This window comes from Taudactylus pleione, unplaced genomic scaffold (assembly GCF_031769625.1).
Source record: "Taudactylus pleione unplaced genomic scaffold, aTauple2 ptg000038l, whole genome shotgun sequence".
NCBI lineage: Eukaryota > Metazoa > Chordata > Amphibia > Anura > Myobatrachidae > Taudactylus > Taudactylus pleione.
In genome coordinates, this window is record NW_028284440.1 from 3,051,164 (window position 1) to 3,078,242 (window position 27,079).

Sequence of the window (27,079 nt, forward strand, 5' to 3'; positions counted from 1 at the left end):
GTAACTGCAAACCTGCACTACTTCCAACTGTCACAGCACCATCTGTAAACAGATCCAATTGTAAACACTAGCATCACTCACAGAGACACTACTGACAGAATAGCAGGATATCACTGACGACAGCACATCACAGCCTCAATAGGGAGAAGTCAATTCAGCGCAATGTTGAATAGCGTCGGGAAGGAGTCCCCGTTGCTACTCAATTGACTGCGCTGATTAGACCGACTAGAAGATTTCTGCTCTCACCCTCCTGAAGTGAGAGCAGAAATCCGACTAGAGTGCCGTTTGCCAATTTAGCATGGCACTAACAGCCTTGGGGCCTGCACTTTAGTTAGAGAATGCCGGTTCTCGCGACTATACACCCAGGTTAAGTCGCGAGAACCTGCATTCTCCGACTAACATTGTTTTCAATCAGAAATAGCGCACTGAATTGAATAGCTCTGGGACCAACTTCCCGGAGATAGCAAGTGGCACTTTAGTTGTGTGTGTATAGGGATACCTTCGGCATCCCAGCGGTCGGCATGGCAATGCTTACATTACCGGTGCCGGAATTACCAACGCCGGCATCTCGACGGTAAGTAGCGGGGTTGGGGGGGGGGTTAGGGTTAGGCACTAAGAGGGGAGGGTTAAGTTTAGGGTGCGGGTAGGGCTATGGTTAGGTTCAGGCACTAGGGGGGAGGTTAGGGTAGGGAGAGGGGGAGGGTTAGCTGTCAGTGTGTGTGTGTGTTGATATACACACAGAAATATAATTATATATATATATATATATATATATATATATATATATATATAATGTGCGGTGCTCACAGCTATTTTCATCCAAAATAAAGGCTGCAGACAGCGTTTCAATTTTATTAACGTTTCAATATATTATTTTGTATTCTCATCAGGATAAATACAAGACAAAGAAACCTACCTTATATACCCATGTCCACCCCGTGAATGCCGGTGTACAGGAGGGGACCACTCACCAGCCCAGCTGCCACGCCAGAGACTGACGTCATACACAAAGGACATTCAGTCACATGTTTGTTCATAGTGTACAGTCCCCATAGCTACCGCCAAAATACTGCGGGAATACAAATGTAACCAAAATGAATTAACTTGGGATAATATTAATAACATTTGTAGCAAAAACTATTTGTAAACAACATTGGATACATTCATATATAGTACTCTGCAACAGATATGTATGCAAGAACCACAAAAATAAAACACAGTAGTGATACTACTGATGGAGTGCTACTTAAAGGTATAATAATACAATTGAAAGCAGCTGTAAATGAGAGGGTAGTCAATCCTCAAATAGAGAAAACCATATAACAAACTAACAGCGCTCAATAGATAGAAGATGTAGAGGGGAATTCAATATGAAACGTAGACTTCGCTGTCGAAGTTTACGTTTCATATCGGAGCTGTTACCTGGGATAAAGTATCGGGCGTGCGCCCGCTTATCCCCGTATTCAATATGAAACTAACGAAAACGGGACCTGGCGAAGTGGGATTTGCGTAAAGTTACGAAATTTTCCTTAAAAAATTGTAGGACCCCCCTAAAGTTGTAAAAACATGGGGGATCACTATGAGTACCCCCGTTTTAGCCTGCAAATGAAAGTCGGGGATTTAAAGAGCCGCAGCAGGTGTTTTTTTTCCCGACATTGAAGAAGTGTTGCAGAAGAGCACTTAGGTTATTTTTTTCGTTTTTTTAAGTGGTCCCATTAAATTTGGGGTACATGAAAATGGGTACTAGCAGAATTTTATGTCCCTAAAGTAAGTTTTTAAAAATTCTGCAACTATGCACCTGCCGCTAATAGCCTATTCTAGAAAACACCTGCCGCATACTTGCAGAATAGCCCTGAACCTATTTCCCTATTGTTATACAATTTTTTCCCTTTTTTTTTTTTATCCCAATTTTTTAAATAATTTTTTGGGGTGTCCCTATTTTTTTTTTAAACTTTTTTTGACACAGTTCTTTTTTAAATGTCATTCCCAGGGGTGCAGGCTATTTTTTTTAAGCCTGCAACCCTAAACCACAATTCTGCACTTTTTTTCGCCACCTATTCAGTGGTGAAAAGTTATCCCCGTTTTTTTTCAAAGACTTTTCGAACCTGCGAAAAGTCTTTGAAATTGAATACAGTGTAAAAGCAAAACCTGCGATAATGACGTCATAGGTGCGAAAACATCGCAAAAACGATGTTTTCGCTCCCATATTGAATTCCCCTAATAAAATGTTGAATATTTAATATATTACCATGGAATACAATCCATACATAAAAAATAAAACATGTACAAAGAATCATCCACCAATTGTATATCTAGCCCATGGATATTGGAGGCATATTGTAATCGAATACTGGTAAAGTTATGTGCTGTAATTATTAGTCCAGGCCAAAATAATTACCAAAGTCCAGTGTCCAAATAGTAAATTGGGGTCCTAATTAGTTATGCTGGCAAGCCTTTGCATAGATCCTGGTCCCACGTCATATATCAAAACAACAAGCAGATAATATATACTAATAATAAATACTCCAAAGAGTATTATCTGCTTGTTGTTTTGATATATGACATTCTTGCATACATATCTGTTGCAGAGTACTATATATGAATGTATCCAATGTTGTTTACAAATAGTTTTTGCTACAAATGTTATTAATATTATCCCAAGTTAATTCATTTTGGTTGCATTGTATTCCCGCAATATTTTGGCGGTAGCTATGGGGACTGTACACTATGAACAAACACGTGACTGAACGTCCTTTGTGTATGACGTCAGTCTCTGGCGTGGCAGCTGGGCTGGTGAGCGGTCCCCTCCTGTACACCGGCATTCACAGGGTGGAAATGGGTATATAAGGTAGGTTTCTTTGTCTTGTATTTATCCTGATGACAATATTAAATAATATATTGACGTTGAAAATTGATACGCTGTCCGCAGCCTTTATTTTGGATGAAAATAGCTATGAGTGCCGCACCTCGATGAATATACCATTATACGTGTGAGGGCACCAGCTGGAGCTGACTTTGAGTGGGCAGTGCCAGACTTTAGATGAACTAAAATATATATATATATATATATATATATATAAAACTTTTCTTGCCACTGCACTGCTGCTATGGCAGATTTTAAATATAGTTCGCAGTTTTGTTTAATTACTGACTGTCAGTCAGAATTGGCTGGGGGCTCCCGAGTCCTCCTGTGCTGTGTGTGTGCAGTAGGGATGGCCATCAACCATCGATGATTCGAAATCATCGATGGTTTATGGCTGATGTTGAATACTTTTAGCATCAATGGCACTGAACCAATGGTTGTCTGCCATCTATTGATGACCGGGAGACGATATATATAAGATTTTCTGCACTGGACGGAGCTAAGCACAGCTCCACTTTTTGACTGGCCCGCGGATCGCCACCCCATCGGTGGCCATTGAGGGTTGCAAACCATCAATGGTTCACCATAGATGATTTGTGTGCCATTGATGGTAACCACCGATGGACCCATCAATGGTAACCATCGATGGACACCCCTCCAATGGCCATCCCTAATGTGCATGCAAGGCAGACTGCTGCAGATGCCAGAGACGGGGCGGGCTACGGACTTGGCTGTAGGCGGAACCCTCAGAGGTGACTGATGAGCTCCGCAAAGGCTTATGGGTGGAGCTGCTGCAGCAGGGCATGCGCAGCAGCTCTCCCGGCAGACATTTTTTTTGTTTACTTCAGTGAGCTGCCCGATCAGAGCTGAGCTCCAAATGGCAGCCCGGCCACTAGCAGTTGAGCAGGGGTGAGTGAAGGAAGGGCGGCGGCCACTAAAGGGAAAAACAGACTGGCCCACCGGGAACCGTCCCGGTGGCCCAATCTACCCCTGTATGAATGTATACAATGAGAAATAATGGACACAGAGATAAATCTGCTGTAGACAAACACTAATAGATGCAAACCAAAAAGAACAGCATAGACATGACTTCAAAATAAAAGAAGACATAGAGAGTTGTATGGTGGAACCATATGCTCGAGAGGAGAAAAGGGAACTGAGTAGGCAATATTCATTTAAGAATCCAGGAGAATCAGGGGATCATGAGATAAATGACTGTAACCATACCACACATTTCAGTAAGTCACATATTTTCAATTTAAAGTCTGGGAGTAGTGTATTCATATTACTCCTCCCACGTATTAAAGAACCTAGAGGCCTGGTTTTCCTTATACAAAGTGGTTTCAAGCCACTCCATGTAAAATACATGGGACAGTTTCTCTTTAAATACAGCTAGGGTAGAAGGCAAAGCGTAGATCCAGGTCTGCGATATGGCCGTCCATGCTGCAGCACTAGTAATTTAGTTTTTTACAACCTCTAGTTACTCTTCGACCACTAAATAGAATTCCATTCACCGGCTAGTAATTGACTAGATTAGCCAGAACAACTTTCCTAACTTGTAGTCAAAACTGCAGATGGAAGGGACCACTCCAAAAATTATTAAATGCTTGTGGGTTCTGACAGCGAGATCAAGAATGAGAGGTTGACATACCAACTAAAAAATGTCTCCTAGGTGAAAAAGAGTATTTGTGAAAGATGTTGAGAAACATAACCTGATATTGAACTGCAGATAATATCTTACCCAAACTGTTGAGAGCACTGAGTAGAGTGTTGCAGGAGAGAAATAGGACTAGTGGCCATTGACTCATACCAGTGCGAGTCTGTCCATGGTCCATAACCATTCTCAAAAATAAGTCATTTATGGATATCACATGTTGGGAAGCTGGAAGAGATAGCAGAAAATGGTTCTGACAATCTTGGTCCGAGAACCACTTAATGAAGCCACTGACATAATGCTATGCTTGTAAGAATACAAGGTGGTAGTGACAAAGAATAAGATACTTCTCTATGGCTGGTGCGTTTAGTATGTTTATCCGTCAAGCAACCAGTGAAGTCACCTCATCGTAAGACAATTTGGTAAATGGAAAAGTTGCTGCTCCACACTGAAACTCAGGATTACCTAAGAATGGCAGAAACTGATATGAGCGTTAATATTATGTGCACTCAGTAGTATGTGAGCTCTGTATTCCATGTATGTGTAGACCATGATAGAGGGCTCTCGTACAGATGCTGCAGGTTTTCTGAATCATGTTGATGGAGAAAGCTACAGTCTGTAGGAAATGCACTTCAACGGAAGTATTGGCGTAGAAATGATGAGCATCAAGCCAATCCCATAAATACCTAAGTAAGGCAGCATGGTTATAATGTAGCACGTATGAAAAGTTGATTCTTCTGGTAGATTTAGATTCTTGTAATTTTCCGACACAATACAGAGACGTTTGCCCTGCCAAATTAAAATTTCCCAGTCAGGGAATTATATATTTGTACATCTCTTTGAGTAGAAGCAGCAGAGATTGCAATAAATAAATAAACCAAAGAAATGTCACCATTTTAACCAAACTAGTCCTACCCAAGTAAAATAAAAGGAGATGGCTCCACGCCTCCATATCCCTCAAAATGTCTGAAATGGCTTTAGTAAAGTTAAGTCAATATAACCCATAAAGTTGCTTTGGGAAATGAATCCCCAAGTCAGTGAGAGAAGGTTTCTCCAGTTCGGTCTATGTATTTTAGGGTGCAGGGGAAGGCCCGTGGATTTAGTCATGTTGAATGCAAAACCTTAAACAGCACCAAACTCCGCAATTTATCCAGAATTAACTTAAAAGATTCTTTAGAATAACCAATATACAGTAAGACATCAACAGCAAAAGCCGACAGTTTGAAGTCAGCATTGCCCACATAGATGCCTTTAAATGGAGACCAAGGGCCAAATGTAATAGGTAGTCTGTTTTGGTAAATTGCGAGTTTGGTGCTAAACTCGCAATTTTTCACAACTCTCCAATGTAATAGGGTGTCTGTTCACTAAAACTGGCATTTTTCAGAGTTACTAAAACTCCCCATTCTCAAACTCGCATCCAGATGTTTTCACATTGAAAACAATCAATCAACTCGCCCAATGTAATAGAGTGTCTGTTCCAGACTCGCAAAAAAAAGATTACCAAAAGTACCCAAATAATAGACCTGCTTCAGGCTAGCGAGTACATCCTGAGCAGGTCAGATTAACACAGAAACATGCACATATCTATGAGATATGTACATGTTTATGTGTGTACTTATGTAAAATGTTTTTAAATAAAAAAAAATTACGTGCACCCCCTCCCCAAAAGCATAACCAGCCCCGGGCTTTATAAAGCTTGTTCTGGATCTAAAAATACAGGGGCCAAAATGCGTAGGGGGCCCCTGTATATTAAGAACCAGCACATGGCTTTGTTGAGCTGGTCCTGGTTCTGGAAAATCAGGGGACAAAACGAGTAGGGTCCCCTGAAAATTCCAGAACCAGCACCGAACTCTTTCTAGCGGGGGGATAATGCCACAGCCAGGGAAAATCTTTCACCGGTTTCCCCGGCCAAAGCATTATCCCTGACCGCTAGCCAGTCCAGGCCGGGGATCCCTGGGGAGTTGGGTATCCCCCCAATAAAGGGGTACCCCTTTCAAGGGCACCCCAGGCCTAGACTGATAGCCCGGGGCTATCCCCGGCACCCTATGGCCGTGGGTGCCGGGTTGATAGTGTTAGTGTAAAGTGTAAATATGAAGTTTCCATATTGTCTTTAGTTGTAGAACCACAAGTACCAGCAAGCCTTCCCTGCATGCTGGTATTTGGAGAACCACAAATACCAGCATGTGGGGCATTACGGGCCCGCTGGCACTTGTAGTTCCACAACTAAAGGAATACGTAAATAAACAAACATACACAGTAAAAGTAACATTTTAATTAAACATACATGCACACTCACACATACTCACCTAGTATCCGAAGTAATCCATAGGGGTGTACCTGAAAAAAAAAAATCCATACTCACCTCTCCTATGCGTCGATCACGTCCACTGGTAATCCAGGGGTTAAAATAAAAAAACGCAAAAAACCCGATCCATGCCGGACTGAGCAAAGGTATGTGTGTACACATACCTTTGCTCCGCGTAAATGACCGGGGCACATGTGTGCCCCGTCAGTGAAGGGGCCGCCAGCCAATCAGGGAGCATCTCCGTCGGAGCAGCTCCCTGATTAGCTGAATGCGGCCAGCCTTTGACTCCCATAGACTTCTATGGTGAGAAATTCCCATTGAAGTCTATGGTGGGAACCGCTACATCGTAGCTGCAAGATTAATTGAGGTTAATCTTGTGGTTACATCAATGATACAATGTCGCGACCATAGAAGTCTATGGGAGACACAGGCTGGCCGCATTCAGCTAATCAGGGAGCTGCTCCGACGGAGATGCTCCCTGATTGGCTGGCGGCCCCTTCACTGACTGGGCACACGTGTGCCCCGGTCATTTACGCGGAGCAAAGGTATGTGTACACACATACCTTTGCTCAGTCCGGCATGGATCGGGTTTTTTGCGTTTTTTTATTTTAACCCCTGGATTGCCTACTTGGAGAAGTGGACGTGATCTACGCATAGGAGAGGTGAGTATGGTTGTTTTTTTTTTTTTTTTTTTCAGGTACATCCCTATGGATTGCTTCGGATACTAGGTGAGTATGTGTGAGTGTGCATGTATGTTTTATTAAAATTTTACTTTCACGGTATATGTTTGTTTATTCACGTATTTCTTTAGTTGTGGAACTACAAGTGCCAGCAGGCCCGTAATGCCCCGCATGCTGGTATTTGTGGTTCTCCAAATACCAGCATGCAGGGAAAGCTTGCTGGTACTTGTGGATCTACAACTAAAGACAATATGCAAACTTTATTTTTACACTATCATCCCGGCACCCACCACCCTAGGGTGCCGGGGATAGCCCCGGGCTATCAGTCTAGGCCTGGGGTGCCCTGGAGAGGGGTACCCCTTTATTGGGGGGGTACCCAACTCCCCAGGCATCCCCGGCCTGGACTGACTAGCGTTCAGGGATAATGCTTTGGCTGGGGAAACCGCTAGAAAGAGTTCGGTGCTGGTTCTGGAATTTTCAGGGGACCCCTACTCGTTTTGTCCCCTGATTTTCCAGAACCAGGACCAGCTCAACAAAGCCCTGTTCTGGTTCTTAATATACAGGGGACCCCTACGCATTTTGGCCCCTGTATTTTTAGAACCAGAGCAGGCTTTATAAAGCCCAGGGCTGGTTATGCTTTTGGGGAGGGTGTGCACGTTTTTTTTTTTTTTTTTTTTACACACACAGAAGCCATCACGGATCTCACTGATCTGTGATGGCTTCTCTAAAACTCGCACCTTTTAATGCTACTCGCATTAAAAGGTGTCAGTTTACTTTCCTAAACTTGCCTCGAGCTGAAAAGTTCGCAGGCTATTGAATTTGCGAGTTTCAGTACAAACTCGCACTTTTTAAAAGTGCGAGAAAGTGCGAGTTTGTACTGTTACTAAAACAGACTACCTATTACATTTGGTCCCAAGACTGTAAAATGCAGAAAAGTGAGTCAATTGAAAGATTAAAATTGATAGATGAGAGGAAAACCCTAATGTGTACCTTTTTACGTTGGTATAGGTTTCCCTTTACCTACATTAACCAGCAATGAAGTGGAGGACTGTGAGTAAAATAGCAAATTTAGCTGATAAAGGAGGGGTCGGATTCATGTCTCTCTAAAAGGTGGGGCAAAGCAACAGTGTCAAAAGATTTGTGGATGTCCATACTGAGTAGCATCCCTCCCAGAGTCCTTTTGTTAAGCAGTGGCCAACACTGTTGCAATACCTGTACATAGAGCCCTCACAGAATGGCTGCCATGGATGCAAACACCTTGGTGTGAGGTCAACACGTATGATAATATAGCCTATTAGCCATTATTTTCGAGGGAATTTTGAAGTCTGTATTGAGGAGAGATATGGGTCAATAGGAGTTGTGACAAGAATCACATAGACCAGGTAAAATCCATCAGTAGCTTTATTGCTCACCACAGCCAGGTACAGAGGATAAGGCAGTTTCACAGGAAAGATGTTACACAGTCTTCCAAACAGCAATATTTTTCACTAGTCACCCCCAGGCCTATAAGCTGGGCAACTATCTCACCATCAGGCTCAGTTTCCCCAGTGTGTCTGCAGTTTTTAAACCAGCCTCACACAGGTGTCTGTAATCAGCTGCCTTCTAGATTCTGATTCAGGCAACACCTGAACTGGGCATTACACATACCTAATGCCTTTGCTCTGCCAAACCTAGGAGATATGGATATTCCACAGTTACCTCATGTGGAATTATGCCGACCCTGTCACACTCCTCCCCCCTTAGCTTCAACCACCCTGGTGAAGCTAAAACACTTTCAGGTGAGCTATCTGCCTTGCCCACATCTATTTGTGCCATCCGTCTCTACCATTTTCCACCATTCGTCATCCTCACCCTCTTCCTCCTCTAGCTTCACCATAGGGTTGCTTGGAGGATCGGGCCCAACAAACCACCTGGAAAGGGCATCAGCATTGAGGTGCTGTTTCCCCAGACTATGCTGCGCCTCAAACTTAAACGGCTGCAAAGACAAAAACCAGCGGGTTACATGAGCATTTGCTTCTTTGTTAGTGTGCATCCACTGTAAAGGGGCATGATCTGTAACCAACAAAAACTCCAGCCCCAACAAATAATATTTTAACGAGTCTACTGCCCACTTAATTGCCAAGCACTCTTGCTCCACAGTTTAGTACTTGTGCTCCCTGGGTAGCAATTTCTGGCTAAGGTAGAGGATAGGTTTCTCTTCCCCTTCTACCACTTGGGAAAGGACTGCCCCCAATCCCGTAACTGAGGCATCTGTCTGCAATATAAACTGCTTTTTAAAGTTAGGAGCCTGCTGAACAGGTTCTGCACACAAGGCGCGCCTTAAATTCTGTCATGCAGCTTCTGCTGCTCTAGACCATACGATCTTGTCTGGGGACTGTTTATTAAGACACTCTGTTAATGGTGCTGTCCTAGTGGCAAAATCATGAATGAATCTGTGGTAGTAACGCACTAGGCCAAGGAATGTTCTGAGCTGGGATTTACATTTTGAGTTTAGGCCATGTGAAGACTGCCTCCACCTTACTGGGCTGAGGTTTTACCTGCCCTCTGCCTACAATATATCCCAAATATTTTGCCTTCACCATTCCTATGGAACACTTCTCAGGATTAGCTGTAAACCCATGTGCCCATAAAGATTGCAACACTGCTTCTACTCTTGGTAGGTGTGACTCCCAGTTGGGGCTAAAGATGACTATGTCATCTAGATATGCAGCTGCATATTCCTTGTGAGGCCGCAGCAACCTGTTCATAGACCTCTGGAAGGTTGCCGGAGCCCCATGCAAACCAAACGGCAGCATTTTATACTGAAACAAACCTTCTGAGGTAGAGAAGGCTGTTTTGGCCTTAGCAGTCTCAGTTAAAGGAATCTGTCAATACCCTTTTGTCAAATCTAGGGTGGTGAGATACTGGCTGTTTGCTAAATTCTCCACCAGCTCGTCCACCCAGGTCATCGGATAGGAATCAAACTGTGACACTTTATTTAATTTGCGAAAATCATTGCAGAATCTTAAAGCACCTGAAGGCTTAGGCACTAAAACTATGAGATTCTTCCATTCGCTATTTGATTCCTCTATGACCCCTAGGCGCAGCATCTCCTCTGCTTCCTGTTTAACCGCTGCCCACTTTGCTTTGGGTGTACGGTATGGCCTCTGTTTTATTACCACCCCAGGAGGAGTAACTATATCATGCTGGATAATGTCGTTTTTTTCCGGAATGGCAGAGAACACATCTTGGTGCTGTGCTACTAAACCAACCGCCTCCTGTTTCTGGCAGGGATTAAGGGCAACTTCAATGGGTACCTGACATTCCGGGGTTTTCTTGGCAACCAAAGAGGGCTGACCAGCGCTCTCTTTCCAGGGTTTTAACAGGTTTACATGGTAGATTTGCACTTCTTTCCTTCTACCCTCCTGTCGAACTTTATAATGAACAGGTCCCACTGCCACCCTTAACACCAACTGCTCGTGTTTCTTGGGAACCAACAATTGGTCTCCTCTCTTACCTTGCAAATAGGTTACTCGATATAACAAATAATTTTTCAATGCAAAGTAGGGTACACCTTCTGCTGGTAAAACCGTGATTACTCTACCATTTATCTCTACAACATTTTCAAATGCATTTATCAAGTTCCCATCATTCTGTTGATCCTGGCCAAAGTCCTGCAAGGACACTTCCTTGCCAATGGGAACTCACTATGTCTCGGACTCACTCCCCTCCGGTTGCTCACTGGCCAAGGAGGGCATTACAACCACCAAACTTTGGGAAACAGCAGAGCTTGGCTCCAGGGACACCTCTGATGTGCACCTTCTGCTGTCATCATTCCATGTAACCACCTCTTGTAACAACGGAAAGTCCCGACCTAGGATCAATGGGTAGTGTGGCCTGGCGGCTACTGCGGCTATCACCTTCAGGGATCGCCTTTTGATCACTATTGAGAAGTGCACTCGGGGGCATTCTTCTACATCCACATTTACACATATAATCTTTACCGGGGGTAGCACCTGATCAGCCCCAGGTGGAAGCAGGTTGGCAGAGATGATGGTTAATTCGCTGCCAGTATCCACTAAGGCCCAGATCTCCCAGCCTTCCACTTGCACCATCAAATGAAACAAGGTAGTTTGTGCCGGTAAAGTGCTTCTAGCAGCCATGCTGACCACTGGTCGAGTTGTTTTTCCAGCACTACAGTCCATCGGCTTGCCCTGCTTTGGGCAGTGCTGGCGCAAATGACCGGGCTCGCTGCAGTCAAAACACGCAGCTTGAGGTTGGTTGTTGGCTTTAACAACCCGGACCTGGGTTCTAGGCTTGGGAACTGGCTGGAATCCCTGTTTGGCTTTGTTTAACTTCCCAAGAGTCAGGTACCATTCAATCACCACCGCTAACGCCTCAAACATTTGAGGATCAGCCTGTAGAGCCCACTGTTGCACCACACGATCTAGTACCCACACAGCATGGTCCAAAGCCACCATCTCTACTATACACTGAGCAGAGTTCTTGTCTGGCTGCAACCACACCTTACTCAGCTTGGCTAATTTGGCCAGCTGGACCTGGCCTTTTTCAAGTGCTGATAGGAGTTTGCCTCAGTCACGTTTAAATCAACATATGCTCTCTGAGGTTCCCCTGTGAGACAGGGAGCAAGTCTGGCAGCCTACTCCTCCTCAGGCCATTTTAAATGTGAGGCAGTACGCTCAAAGGTGCACAGAAAAGCTTCAATGTCATCAAATGGAGTAAGCTTCTGTAACACCTCTCACTCATGCCCACCATTCCTCACTTCAGTTAACTCTGCATGTAACATCTGGATTTCAGTTTGTTGTCCAGCAGCCAAAGCTTGCTGCCCTACAACCAATTCTGGAAACAGTTTAATCAATTCCTCCATATTACACTGCTTTATCCCTTAATGGACAAATTTAGCAGGCTTTATAAATTCTATTTTGCAAGCCAGATACAGCACTCTATAACAGCAGCTTTAAAACTGCACTACATTCCCTGGGTACTCAACCACAGACATAGGAATTAAGCAGTTATTATATTGTGCACAATGTGCATATACACAGACATATTATCACTGTGAACAACTGCCGTTTTATGGCTGGCCTGCCACACTCGCCCAGCTGCTAGTAAAGCGACTCACTCACCAAACCGCTGCGCAGTGGGTAGCTTCCTGCAAAGTGCCTCACTGCCGCTGTGCGTGGATCCGGTCACTGTATGCGGGCTCCAGCTACGTAGTTATTTCCAGCAAGTCCCTGTTTGGGCGCCAAATGTGACAAGAATCACATAGACCGGGTAAAATCCATCAGTAGCTTTATTGCTTACCACAGGCAGGTACACAAGATATGGCAGTTTACAGGCAAGATGTTACACAGTCTTCCAAACAGCAATATTTTCTTCAGTGGACTCGCAGGTCCTGGATCCCTAACACTAGTCACCCCCGGGCCTATAAGCTGGGCGACTATCTCACAGTCAAGCTCAGTTTCCCCAGTGTCTCTGCAGTTCTTAAACCAGCCTCGCGCAGGTGCCTGTAATCAGCTGCCTTCAAGATTCTGATTCAGGCAACACCTGAAATGGACATTACACTTTCCTAATGCCTTTGCTCTGCCAAACCTGGGAGATATGGATATTCCACATTTACCGCCTGTGGAATTATGCTGATCCTGTCACAGAGTCGACTAAAAGGGAGTCTTTGTCAGGTTTAGGATTAAGTGTTGTGTGGGCATTTGTCACGTAAGGGTAAGATGGATTGTCCTAAAATGTTGGCATCAGTCTGGTTGTAAAAGTCTGAACTATAGTTGGTAAACCCGTCAGGTCCAGGAGTTTTATGCAGTAATAAACGGGCAATGGTAGCAGTTAGTTCTGACTCAGTAATGTTAGTTGGGTACTCAATCCCGGCGCTGATAATGCAGTTAGAATCCCGTCAGCGAAATCCCGGTGGTGGAAATCCCAACATATGCTGGTAAGTATTCTAACCCTTCCCTCAACTCTACTCGTAACCCACCTTTCCTGCAGCCTAACCCTCCCCTCCCACAGCCTGCCCCTAACCCTCCTCTCCCACAGCCTAACCCTAACCCTCTTCCCCAGAGCCTAACCCTCCCCTCCCGCAGCCTACCTTAACCCTCCCCTCCCACAGCCTAACCCTAACCGTCTCCTCCCACAGCCTGACCCTAATCCTCCCCTCCCACAGCTTAACCCTAATACTCACCATTGGGATTGCAGCAGTCAGGATTCTAGAGCCAGGATTCTGACCACCAGCATTATGTACACAGGGTGGCTGACTACATCTCGTTTATAGAACATTTCTTTGAGTTTGAGTAATGCCGCATATCCTCTAACAGATGAGGCAATGACATGACGATTAGGACATCGTAATTGTACTGTCGTTGTCCAGCCCCTGCAGTGCCTACACTGAACGATTAGTCGTTCAGTGTAGGCACCCTCCATCATCCCCGAACATTGTCAATCTGTCGTTATAGGCAGATTGACCGGCATGTTCGGGCGATGATTGATGTCGGAAACGACCAGCGGGAGCGTGTATCGCTGGTCGTTTCCAACATTTTAGTTCACGATTAATGGACGATTGAACGATAACTATGTCGTTATCGTTCAGTTGTCCATTATTATCTGCTAGTGGATGTGCGCCTTGAGTGTAGGCAATTTTGTTTCTGTGAGAACTCTGTGATGAATCGGTCTGACCACCGATATAGGTTGATAAAGTTTGGTATATAAGTCATGAAAATGGGGCAATATTTAAGAAGTTTGGATATGGGTTTCGTCTGTAGCAGGATTCCTAATAGCCATAATAATATAAGAGCGCTTCCTCAATGGTCCAGACATCATCCACAGCAATTTCCCCAATTTGTTTCCCCACGTATAATAATGTGTAACCAAGATATGCCTGTGCTGTAAGGAACATCTCTAGAAACCATTTACACTGTAGATACAGTAGGTTTCTAGAGTGGAATTCGATGGTTGAGTATTGTAGCGATGAATAGCTGTAGCCACATCAGGCCGTAGGGAAATTATACTGTTTACAGGATTAATGCACATATTTAATAACACTCAGAGACCTATTTTGAAATGTTCAAAATAGTGGAGTTTCCGCATTCAAGGGCCTAAGGGCCTGATTTAGAGCCGCTCGTAAGCGGCCGCTCGTTCGCTCCAAGCGATTTCGCACAACCGCGCATGCATATGGGTCGTAATGCGCATGCGCCAACCGGTCAGTGCGGTCGGAAATCGAGTGCTCGCCAAATAGCGAGTGCCTGCTAATTTGAATGACAGGATGAGGCGTTTGTGGGTGGTAACAGGGGAAGGTGCTTGAAAACGGGGAGTGGAGATCCGAACGCAGGCATGCCAAATGGTCAAAACGGGCGTTTTAAGGGTGTGCATAATTAACAAAGCAGCGTCATCGACCACGTCACTTGGTTGTTTTATAGTTAGAACTGCTCGCATGATTGTGGTAGGAAAAACCAACCACAAGAATAGCGAGCAGTTCATACGTCGTCCGATGTACTCGATTAATCTAATAAATAGCGGACATGACGTATGATGCAAGCGTCTATGGGGCGTTTTTTTCAAAATTACGTTCGCATGTTTTGTTCGCTCGTTCAGACATAGAGGCGTCAACAGACCGCAAAGAGCGAACGGTTAATTTAAATAGCTAGCCCCTTTTTCGGGACGATCGAGCGCAAATAGCGTCCGGCTCTGAATCAGGCCCATTGTGCCGATCCCCCGAACCTGCACAAACTGACAATATTGTCAGGTTGGACAGTAGGTTCAGGCGATGACAGATGCAGACAACGACCAGTTGTCTCTTAGCCTGAACTGTTCGCATGATTGCGGTAGGATAAACCTACCACAAGCACTGCGAGCAGTTCAGATGCCTTTCGATGTACTCGATTAATCAAATAAATAGCTGGTGATGACGTATGATGCGAGCGGCCAGGGGGCGTCTTTACAAAATAGCGAGCGCATGTTTAGTTCGCTCGCTCGCTCAGACATAGAGGCATCAACAGACCGCAAAGAGCGAGCGCTCAATTTAAATAGCCGGCCCCTTTTTCTGACCGAGCGAGCGCAAATAGCGTCCGGCTCTGAATCAGGCCCCGATTCAGCAAGGAACGCACGGATGCAAAGCACGCACCTGTCCACCGCGAGAATATGATAATGCATACGCATGGTGACCGTGTTTACCTTTACTCACAGCCTGATCAACATGCAAGGTAGCGTAAATATCGGTAACATCGAGAACCATCGGACCCATTAGTATAATAGTGGTTGACCTGACCTGCCGCAGGATTTTGGCTGCTTCCTGCGTACAGTTTATGGAATGGCTGCGTATGCCGCCGAACTGCCTTCATTATGCATGCCCCTATAACTGCGTTAGAACGCCTGCATTCGCCTGACCACCCCCCGTTACCACCCACAAATGGCACTTCCTGTCAATCAATTTTGTACACACTGCATGTAATCTGCGTACCATAATCCGCTTGCACTGGCAAGTTCGCGCCCACACAGTGCCATGCATACGCACGCACAGAGCAATAACTTCGGGCAAGTGCGTTTTCTCCTGTACGTTCCTTGCTGAATCAGGCCCTCAGTTCTACTTACAGTTTATCTAAGTTATAATGACTTACCTAATTGTGTTTGATTAAGAGCATTGCTATCTTTTATCCTTGCAATACAATAAAATTGTTAAGTCAGGCTCTTTAATGTACCCTGTGGTGTAATATCAATTTTCAGTACAGAAAATATTGCAGGCAGCACTTTGACCTAAAATCACTGTGGTGCAACACGGGAACAGTGTTCTTCATCACAACTGCTGTTTCCCAGACAGAAATTTCTAATGATCTCAAACATCCACCTGACACTGCCCTACAGACACAGAAAATGTAATAGTTTGTACTATGGGTGGCCATCGTTCTTAAAAGCAGTGCTGGAACTCAGCGGTACGCAAAATTGGAAACATTTTTAGTGTCATTTTTAATTTCTTATTTTTATAACTGGTTCCAGAAACAGAAAGAAATAAGTGAAAGTATTCCGTTATGAAAGCTACTGTAAACCTTGCATCAACCTATTTTCGTAGACAAAATGCACTGATTACAAGCTAGAAAAGTGTGCAACTACTTTAGGAAACACATAAACAGAATGAGATTAATGATTAGCAACAGGTTCGTTTTAGTATGTTCCCTCGGATCATAGTAGTTCATGCTTTAGAATAGTTTAATTTTGTTATGCTTATTTGTTCTTCATTTTGTTCTACTAATTGCCATGGCTTTATTATATTTACTGTAATAAACCTAATAGATTATTTGTAATATGTTATTTTTTATATGTTAATAAGAGTTATTAAATCATTATGCATAATCTAGATTACCGGACTCACCACCTGATTCTGGATCAGAGCCATGTTCGCCACCACAAATCAATGGTAGGTAAAGTTCATTATTACTAGAAACTTTGAACTTGGTCACCTGTATAAAAGAGCATGTGGATAGAAGTCAGGATCAGGAATTAAATCATCATTTACACTTACCTTATGTAAAACAGTATGATCAATATGGATTGCTCTAGATCCTGCAGTTTTATGGATATGTTAGGGACAAGGCATAAAAAATATCAGCAATATTGCCAGCTATATCAGACAAATGACCTGACTTTGCAATGTTTGTGGCTCAAAAGCTAGACGCAGAAACTCAATATATATATAAACATACATTCTGTTCAAACTCTGCAGGTAGAGCCAAGCATCCACATACATTCTGGTCAAACGTTGCAGGGAGAGCCGGGCATGCACATACATTCTGCCCAAAACTCTGCAGGTAGAGCAGGGCATGCACATACATTCTGCCCATACTTTGCAGGTAGAGCCGGGGCATCCACATACATTCTGCCCAAACGTTGCAGGTAGAGTCGGGCATGCACATACATTCTGCCCAAACTCTGCAGGTAAAGCAGGGCATGCCCATACATTCTGTTCAAACTCTGCAGGTAGAGCCAGGCAGATACATTCTGCCCATACATTGCAGGTAAAGCAGGGCAGGCCCATACCTTCTGCCCAAACTCTGAGGGTAAAGCCGAGCATGCACATACATTCTACCCAAACTCTGCAGGTAAAGCATTCATTTTTCGTGCCATAGTCGCAAGTTTAAGTCTCTGAAAGCCTTGTCAATGTTAAATATGCCAATTAATCTCAGAAATTCCCTTATAAAATCAATATTCCTGTGTATAAGGTATAGCATGATTTTTTTGAGCCAAGTACATCATATAATTGTAATATTTTGCATGAACTGTGGGAGTGAGATTTTCATGGAGCATCAGACCTATTCATTTATTATTCAAACTATATATAATCACATTGCTAATGCAGAATATGCTCTTGAAAACACACTGCCATTTCATTCATCTTATATCTATCACCAAGGGAGAAATCACTTATTATTACACTGGGAACAATAGGCCTGATTCAGAGTTATACGCTATTGCACAGCCGCTGCGATTTTGTACGCAGTAGTTCTGCAATAATAAGCTATTGCTACAGGAGGCATCTTGTGTAAATAGACGCCTCCTGATGGCTTCTGTGATCTGTTGCTGCGTCTGAGGATGCAGCCATAGGATCACTTGCTTGAACATCGCCCATCTGAGTAACCCTCCGGTTCACGCAGTCAAGGCCAGTGAAACTGCGTAGGATGACGTAGACACTATTGTTGACGCGCCTTGAAAACGGGGCTCCTTGCCGGAAATTTCAAAAGCGCTCCCCGTCGCTGCCCCTTCCCCACCCCCCCAATCATGCTGCGGCTTAGAGGGGATGGCGACCGTCATCGAAGACACTGATCGGCATATGCACAGTAACGATCCTGCACGCACGCAAATCGGCAACCATTGGAGTTGTAAGAAACCATGGGGTTTGTGTACAACTCTGAATCAAGCCATAAGGAGAAACTGCACCTGCCATAGGGGACACACCAGACGGGATTGCAGCTTCTCTAGATGCTGAGTGGGCGTCTCCGCACATTGGGACGCACGTATGTACACAAGGGAAGGGCTTTGTAGCAGCATTAGCATAAAGTCACAGGTGCAACTGCGGAAAAAAACAACAAGGACGGCCCTAAAAGTGCAAGGATTTTTTTTTAGCAGTGTTTGATTATGAACTGTACAATTGGAGGACATGGCATGAGCATGGAGTCTAGAGTCTACCCTGAAATGGCTATGTCGGAGAATACAAAATAAATGTATTTATTAATTAAAAACTGGTATGATATGGTGCTTAAAGGCACATAAACGTTGGTTACTGTTGCCCTTTCCGTAGTCAATCTATTGGGGACTCTTCTCTTGATCCAGAAGACTTACTTTACTTTTCAGGTGTAATCCACACTCCTTGCCGGTCCAATGGGTTTCAGCCCTCCCTTCCATCACATTCTTCAGTATCCTCCCGATACATGGAGCGAACACCAAACTCTGGCTCTCAGCCAAACACCAAACTCCATTCTTTCAGTGCTTCACAGGACAACTGTATGAAAGTGAATAATCAGGGGACTCCATGGAATGTTTCTCCAACACCATCCTGCATGGAATATACTCAGTCGTATAGTCAGCAGAGGCTATCTCCAAGCAGCAGGTAACCTTAAGACATTCTTGTGGTGTATTATACTGTTTGGCCAATAAAATATTCATGTAAGTCCCACAATCAATCCATAATAATGTGATCATGTTGCATTTCTTTTTTTCCAATGTTATACTGTTAAACACTGTGCAGATCTTCTATCTAGTTACATGGAATTGCATAATTCTCATAGCAGACAGGTAGAGAATTATTTGCTTGTATTTGCCACTAGCAACCTCATTATGTATAAACTATAAAGCCCGGGCACATATTTCTTGCTCCATATTATATACAATTCCAGACCCTAACCCTTTACTCTTATACTGACACCATGTGTCCAAATGGCTCTCTTCTTAGAGATTTGTACTCACCAGACTGCTAAAAAAAAGGGTTAACCCATAAGTCACTTGATCATTTTCATGATCTCTGTAGGCACTTAGGGGTCTATTTACTAAGCCTTGGTAGGAGATAAAGTGAACGGAGAGAAGGTACCAGCCAATCAGCTCCTAAGTGTCATTTTTCAAAGCTGGGACATGGCAGTTAGGAGCTGATTGGATGGTACCTCATCTCCGTACACTTTATCTCCATCCAAGGCTTAGTAAATAGACCCCTTAGCACCAGTCCTCTATCAGTCCATTTTCAGTGATTAAACAACAGCCCACTTTGGTGGTGGTGATGGCGAGCGTCATGAAAACATGTACTGTAACAAAAACCCTGCTTGTATGAAATCTTATAACATGCACACATGATATGTCTCCATGTGATGACATTTTTCTGGAGCACCTTTACTACCTGCTACACAGATTTTGCTCTAATATATTTGTGTAAAGATCAAGCTCTAATTTACTTCAATGTAAATGGTGAATGAGCCTCTGCCATGATTTACTAATACCCGCCAAAGAGATCCTTTGCATTCATAGGTTGCTACAGATTGGCTCCAACCTTTACTATTACATCTGGAACTGCTTTAGCTTGTCTGAATGGTGTTTTCTGTTTGAGATTTCTCATTGAGTTGTTGCAAATGTACTGATAACTTTAGGTGTGGCTCAATTTATTGTAGGCAGATGTTCATTGCAACAACAATCGATATGCATGACCATTTGAACCTGTTTTCTTATCTAATCTAATAATAAGCAATACATATAATATTTATAACGGGTACAGTAATATAGATATACTAAGTCTGATGTTTGTGTATGAGGAACATTTAGATGAATTAACGCTATCAGTGTTGAACATATTAAGCACACATTTTCAAATGATAACCTGGTTTATCAGCATATGACAATTACAGTTAAATACAATTTGCATATTGTTATAGATTTCAAGAGTTGTCAGACCAAGCAACTTTTTTCTTATCTACTCCTGTCCATTGTAGCCTCAGTTTCCTATTTTTATGCTGGGTACGCACTGGCCGATATATTGGCCGTCGGCAGTGTGTACAGATGATATGTCTGTGAACAACGTCGTTGACATATCGCATTGGCTATGCTGCACAGCTAATGAACAGATATGTCTGCAGACATATCTGTCCATCAGCAAATGTGTACGGGCGATCTGCCGATTGCCCATACACAGGGGTGCCGAGAGGGGGGGGGAGCCGCGAGTGGGTACTACTTACCCAGGTCCGGCACAGCTCCCCATCCACAGCAGCCCAGCTGGGCTGCAATGGCAGACTGTCCGAGGCTGCTAAAGCAGCAGCCCGAGCTGCCTCCTATGCCAAAGGGGGGGAGCGATCATGCTGATCGCGCCCCCCATTGGCTGTGCGCCGGGCTGAGGGGCACAGAACGCCCCCTTCCCCAGCACGCAGTGCCGCAAATGTTTTTTCTCCGAAGGGGGCATGGCCACGCCTCCCGTGATTGGGCCACACCCCCAACCCGCCCCTAGTCCGTCCCGACCGACTGCAGCATGCAGATGATGGTCGCTCAGTGTGTATGAACGACCATCATCTGCAGATATATATGCAGATCACTCGATCTGCAGATATATCGCTATAGTGTGTACCGACCTTTAGCTGACAAGAGTGGAACCTGATGTGGTGTTCTACAAGTGTTAAGGCCCCCAAACACGGTACGATGATATGCACGATCTGGCTGTTTTCGACGCATCAGAGCGGCAGATCGTGCATATGTGCACATCTTGAGTGTTCACTCACGATGACGATGCGCGTACCCGCAGGTCATTCATCATCTCGTCAGATCCTTCTGGCTGAAGGAAAGATCTGTCTATCTTGTCTACGATCCGGCGGCATAACGTTCAATGTGAATGCCTGAACGATATGTCGTTCGGTTCTGCATGATGCTGCATGCACAGATCAGGGAGATACGTGATGCATACATGAAAACATAGATCACACTGATCCGTGCGGCAAGCACCTGCGATAAAAGACACAGATGCATTGACTGACCAATGAGGTCCATCTGTGCATCTGTGTAAAAAGAAAAAATGGCTAAAAGTGTAACAGTAAAAAAAAAACATCGTGGCCCTTCCTCCCCCCAAAGCACAACCACCCTCATGCTTTGGAGACCCAGTACTGGTTGTTCTAAATACCGTACAAGGGACAAACAATGCATGGATCACATCGTTTGTAGCTAGAAAGGGTTTGGTGCTGGATATGGATATACAGGGGACCCCTACACTTTTTGTCCCCCGTATTTCCATAACCAGGACCAGCTCAGAGCCCAGTGCTGGTTGTGCTAAATAGAGGGTACCCCTACATTTTTTGTCCCCTGTATTTTGACAACCAGGGCTAGCTCTGAAAAGCCAGATGATGGTTGTGTTAAATACAGGGGACCCCTATGTCATTTGTCCCCTGTATTTAGCACAACCAGTACTGGGTCTCCAAGCCCGGGGCTGGTTGTGCATAGGGAGGGGGGCACACCGTTTTTAAAAAAAAAATGTTTTTTTTACACTTTTATTAATTTTTTTCACACAGTTGCATGCATCATGGATCTCCCTGATCCGTGCATGCATCTGTCTGCAGTCATGCATGATCTAATGATATGCAAATCATTAAATTATGATCAATAAATCTTGTGTCTCATTGTGCAGCTTTTGCTGCTTATCGTGCCCTGGAGTGCCCGGGAGAGTTCAAGGTAAATTGCTCACAATATCGTATCGAGTGTAGGCTTTTTTAACCATCCACTTGAAGGTTCTACTTGCTGTGTATTCAGAGATGCTCTTCTGCATGTCACTGTTGCAGTGGCGTCACAAGGGGGTGTCACCAAAGTGCCGACTCCTCAGTGACAGGACTGTACGTACAACACTCTGCTCCTGACAGTGAGGGAGTTGGCACTAAACACAGACTGGTCCCGGGGGCAGTCCGCATCTCTGGGACCCCCAGAGTCACTAAAATGGGGTTTGGGCCATGGGGCCACACTCACTACCCACAGGGCCATGCCCCCTACCATCAAGGCCACACCCCCTTTGTCAGCACACTGCATTACAATTCTATCCGCATCTGGCGTCACCACGGGGAGGGACGCCACTGCACTGTTGTTGCACATAATTGTCTTCCTGTTAGCATAAACCAGTCTGGCTATTCTCATCTGACCTCTCTCATTAATAAAGCACTTTTGCCCACAGAACTTCCACTCACTGGATGCTTTTGTTTCGTAAACTCTAGAGACTTTTGTGCATATAAATCCCAGGAGATCAGTAGTTTCTGAGATACTAAAACTACCCCATCTGACAAAACAAATATTCCACGGTCAATGTAACTTAGATTACAATTCTTTCCCATTCTGTTGTTTGAGCTGTACAGCAACTGAGCCTCTGGACCATATCTGCATGCTTTTGTGCACTGACTTGCTGCCACATATATGATTAATTGCAGGGGCGTATCTATAATGGGTGCAGGGTGTGGAATGCACATGGGCCCCCTGGTCCAGGGGGGCCCGCACCACACACCCTGCACCCATATTATGTAAAACTTTCCTCTCTGAGGTCCCACGTCAAGTCTCCCAGTGCTGCTCAAACGCCGGAAAATGTCTGCTGCCACCATTTTTCTGGTGTTTTGCACATGTGCTGTGAGGAAATCGCCGAGAAAATGGTGCCATGCCATTTCCCTGGCATGCGCAATAGACTCCGGGCACACTCTAGTACCCAGAGTCTATTGATTCTGCGGTGGCCGGCCGGCCAACTGCTGCTCAGTCGGCTGCTGGCCGCCAAAGTGAAAGGAGGGGGCCCATGACAGGGATGCACACGGGCCTCCTCCTCTCTAAAGATGCCCCTGATTAGCTGCAAGAGAGAGCGTGTGTAGGTGTAGCTAATAAATTAGATAATCGTAACTACGCAAATAAATCTATGATTATGTATTTTGGTCAATATGCGTAAAATGTTCATCCATTGTACAGTTATTGTAATTTCCTTGCCTTTGTCTTCATTTCTACGATTAATTTTATTTACCTTGTAAAACATATAAAGATCCCGCTCAGGAAAGAAAGGCTCCCTTGGCTTGATAGCAGAGCCCCTGTACATGCCCACACAGTAATTCTCAATATGTCCCCAGTATAGCCCTATATTGCCCCCACAGAAGTGCTGCATATGCCCCAGAGTAGTGCTCCATATCCACAGTAAGACACCCAGCTCTCACCCAGTCCTTCCCCATTTATATCTCTGACCTACTCTCACTTCACACTCCTGTCTGCCCTCTTCGCTCCACAAATGATTGCCGCCTTTCCTGCCAACTGATTACTTACTCCCATCTACAAGATTTTCCCGTGCTGCTCCCTACCTGGAATTTTCTCAATTCCTATCAGACTCCCCAACTCTCTACGACACTTCAAATGGGCTTTTAAGACCCACTTATTCATCAAAGCTTTCCAGCTCTTATCCTAACCCACTGCTCCATGCTCATTGTCTACCCCATCTGTGTCACCCCTATCTGTCTCCACCTCTACTTCAGTAGTGTACCAGAGTTAATAATATGCCCCCACAGTTGTGCTCTATATTCCCCTACAGTAGCTCTCCATATTTACCCACAGTAGTGCCTCATATACCCCCAGTAGTTCCACATGTCCCCCTACAGTAGTGCTAAAGAGTTAATAATATGCCCCCTCAATAGTGCTCTATACGTCTCTACTGTAGCGCTTTATATGTTCATACAGTAGTGCTCCATATGCACCCACAATTGGATATTTCCACATAGTAAAATAATAAGGGAAACATTGAAATCACTAATATCATTAAAGCAAATTGAACACCCCAATACGCATTATACCATGCCTTCAAGAATCTCATTAGTAGAAAGTCCCCCATTAGATAGCTGGTTTTGTAAATTATGGATTACAGTGGTAATTTTAGTTGTCTATATCCCCCATCCCCCAAATGGAATGGGTATGTAATACCAGTAGTCTGGATGCCTCCTGTCAAGATACTGACAGCAGCATCCGATGGACGGTATCCCGACAGGGTTTGGGTAAGTATAGTAACCCTCCCCCTTCTCCCCCTAAGCCTAACCCTCCCTTCATGTAGCCTAACCCTAACCCTCCCCCCTTATGCCTAAACCTAACTCTCCCCCCTTAATGCCTAACCCTAACCCCCCCAGTGGTACCTAACCCTAACCCCCCTAGGGGTTACTAACCCTAAACCCCCCCTCCCAAAACCTAAACCTAACCCCGCTATGCTGCCTAAACCTAACAGCCCCCCCTGCGGCTAACAGCTAAGACACCTCGGCTTGCCTTTGCCTCATTTGGGATGGCGTGTGTCTAGATTCTGGCATCGGGATTAAGATGGGCGTCAGTATTTCGATGCCTATCTTAAGTCTCATGTCAGGCTTGCACAGTCGGGATTTAGACCGGCGGCATCCCGTCCGCCGGTCTGCTAACTACATCCCCCCCAAATACACTGTAAGCACCATGACCCTATTTCATCCCTCACACTATTGCTCCCATATGGTTCCCATTATAGCCTCCAGATGTGGCAATTGACTGTACCATTTATACAGGATGTGAGTACCCCAAACCAGCTCCCTGTCATGTAGTGAGGGCCCTTTCACTGGACACTACACAGGTGACCACTCAGTCACTGAAATCTGAAAGAGGAATCCGCTCTAGCAACTGTTGAGGATGACTCAGGAAGTGACATGCTCATAGTCCTGCCATCATATGATGGGATGTAGTCAGGATGCCGGCGGGCACCCCTGGGGGGAGGTTAGCCTTAGGCACTAAGGGGAGGTTAGGGCTAGGCACCACTAAGGGAAGGTTAGGGGGAGGGAGAGGGGGAGGGATAGTGTTAATACTTAACCTGTCATAATCTCCATCTGCCGGCCTTCCGGCATCGGTATTTCGTGTGCCGGGCTTAGGTCCGGTGGTATAACATACCGATTCCCATATGATTGGGCTCTGATTTTTCACTTTTATTACAAACTGCTATTGTACACAAATTACGTTAACCTACAGTATATTCTAAGCCGGTTCTGGATCAAGTGGAGTCCAAGGTGAAAATTTCCTTTGCCCCATCATCATATCTCAATTTAAGCTTAACTATACATAGTGCAAGGCATGGCGCTGGTCACTCGTATCGAGTGGCAAAGTAATGGACTGGCACCCCCCCTCCCCCCCATATTTTCTGAATAATTACACTCTGTACTTGTAACGTCTATACAGTCAGCCCTCCTTCTGTATCCCCAACCAACCACCATGTTTTATCAGCCAGCACCCCCTTTTGTTTCTTCAGGCAGCGCCCTTTTTGTCTCCCCACCCCCACCACCCCCCTCCTGTCCCCCCAGCCATCCCTCTCATGTCTCTCCAGCCCCACCATCCCACTTCTGTCTCCCCAGTCATCCCCCTCCTGTCTCCCCAGCCACTCCCTTCTCTCTCCCAAGCCATCCCCCTTCAGTCTCTCCATGGTCGATATTGACATTTCAACAATGTTGATGTCATAATGGTCGACATTGTGGTGTTATATGTGTACATCCCCAACAGAAGCAGGTTACAACAACCCTTCATGGGGGCAGGCTGAAAGCTAAGGCTTGTCAGTTTCATGTCAGTATGGCCATTTATTCCCTGATGTTACAGCCACTACTATACTTTTTTTTTTTTTTTAATATATATAATTTCCCCTTTCTGATATTGTAATAAATGTAATTGGCATATAGTATATTGCCTGCCTGTAATGCGGGGCTCCAGTCCCTGGCCCCCTGGATCCAGCCCCCTGCTCCAGTCCCTGGCCCCCCGCATCCAGCCACCGCCCCCCCGCAACCCACAAATACTTAACCAACTTCAGTCTGTGGCTCGGTGCCTCCTCAGTGCAGCAGCGACGAGGCGCACATGACGTCAGTCGCGCCTTGTTTAAAAAAAAGAGCTTTATTCATTCTATGTACCAGGCAGCTGCTGGCAAGCGATGCCGGCTGCCCGGACTTGACATCTAGGAACCAGGGGAGTACCCAGAACTGCAGCCCTGGCGGCCCTGTCTTGATTCTACCCCCTGGCCGCGGGTGGCAACCCCTGATGGTGCCCCCCTCGGCCGGCGCCCCTGGCGAGTGCCATCCTGGCCATTGGGTAGATACGCCCCTGAGTGCAGAGCACGCCTCTAGTAGTCCGCCCCCTGAGCCACCCCTCTCTATATTGCTACAGTAGATAATAGGTAAACAAAAAGTTCTGATGTCATCACTACAGTGTTCACAAAACATGTATTAAATAGTATAACATTCTCTAATCTGTTTTCTAAGTTTTTCATGATCTACAGTATATAAGCTCTCCGTCTACAGCTTTGTGTCACAAAAGAAAGCGTGCAGCACTCAAATCAGATGCAGTATGAACGCAGTTGTGGTGCACGAGTCCATACAATATTGATAAATAACTGTCCGCTCTCCACATGGAGATAATTAAACAACCAAGAACTGGCACTCACTTCAAAGTATATTCAGTGAAATGTATTAAATATTCATTACATTCCTATGTCCTGAAACGTCCATTTTAACTAGGTACAGTTTTCATTAGAAGCAATGGAGGTTAGTGGTGGTCCATGTGAACTAACCATCAGGGTTAAATTA

General features: G+C 44.9%; 1 protein-coding gene across 2 annotated transcripts in view; it reads left to right on the plus strand.

Annotated features, from left to right (window-relative positions):
* Nucleotides 1–27,079, plus strand: part of MYRFL (myelin regulatory factor like) — a 224,217-nt gene that overhangs the window by 20,107 nt on the left and 177,031 nt on the right. For both annotated transcript variants that reach the window (XM_088452465.1, XM_088452466.1), the window contains exons 3-4: nt 16,853–16,911; nt 18,843–19,098. In XM_088452465.1, coding sequence (XP_088308591.1) covers nt 16,853–16,911; nt 18,843–19,098 — 315 coding nt within the window. The remainder of the gene's footprint in view (nt 1–16,852; nt 16,912–18,842; nt 19,099–27,079) is intronic.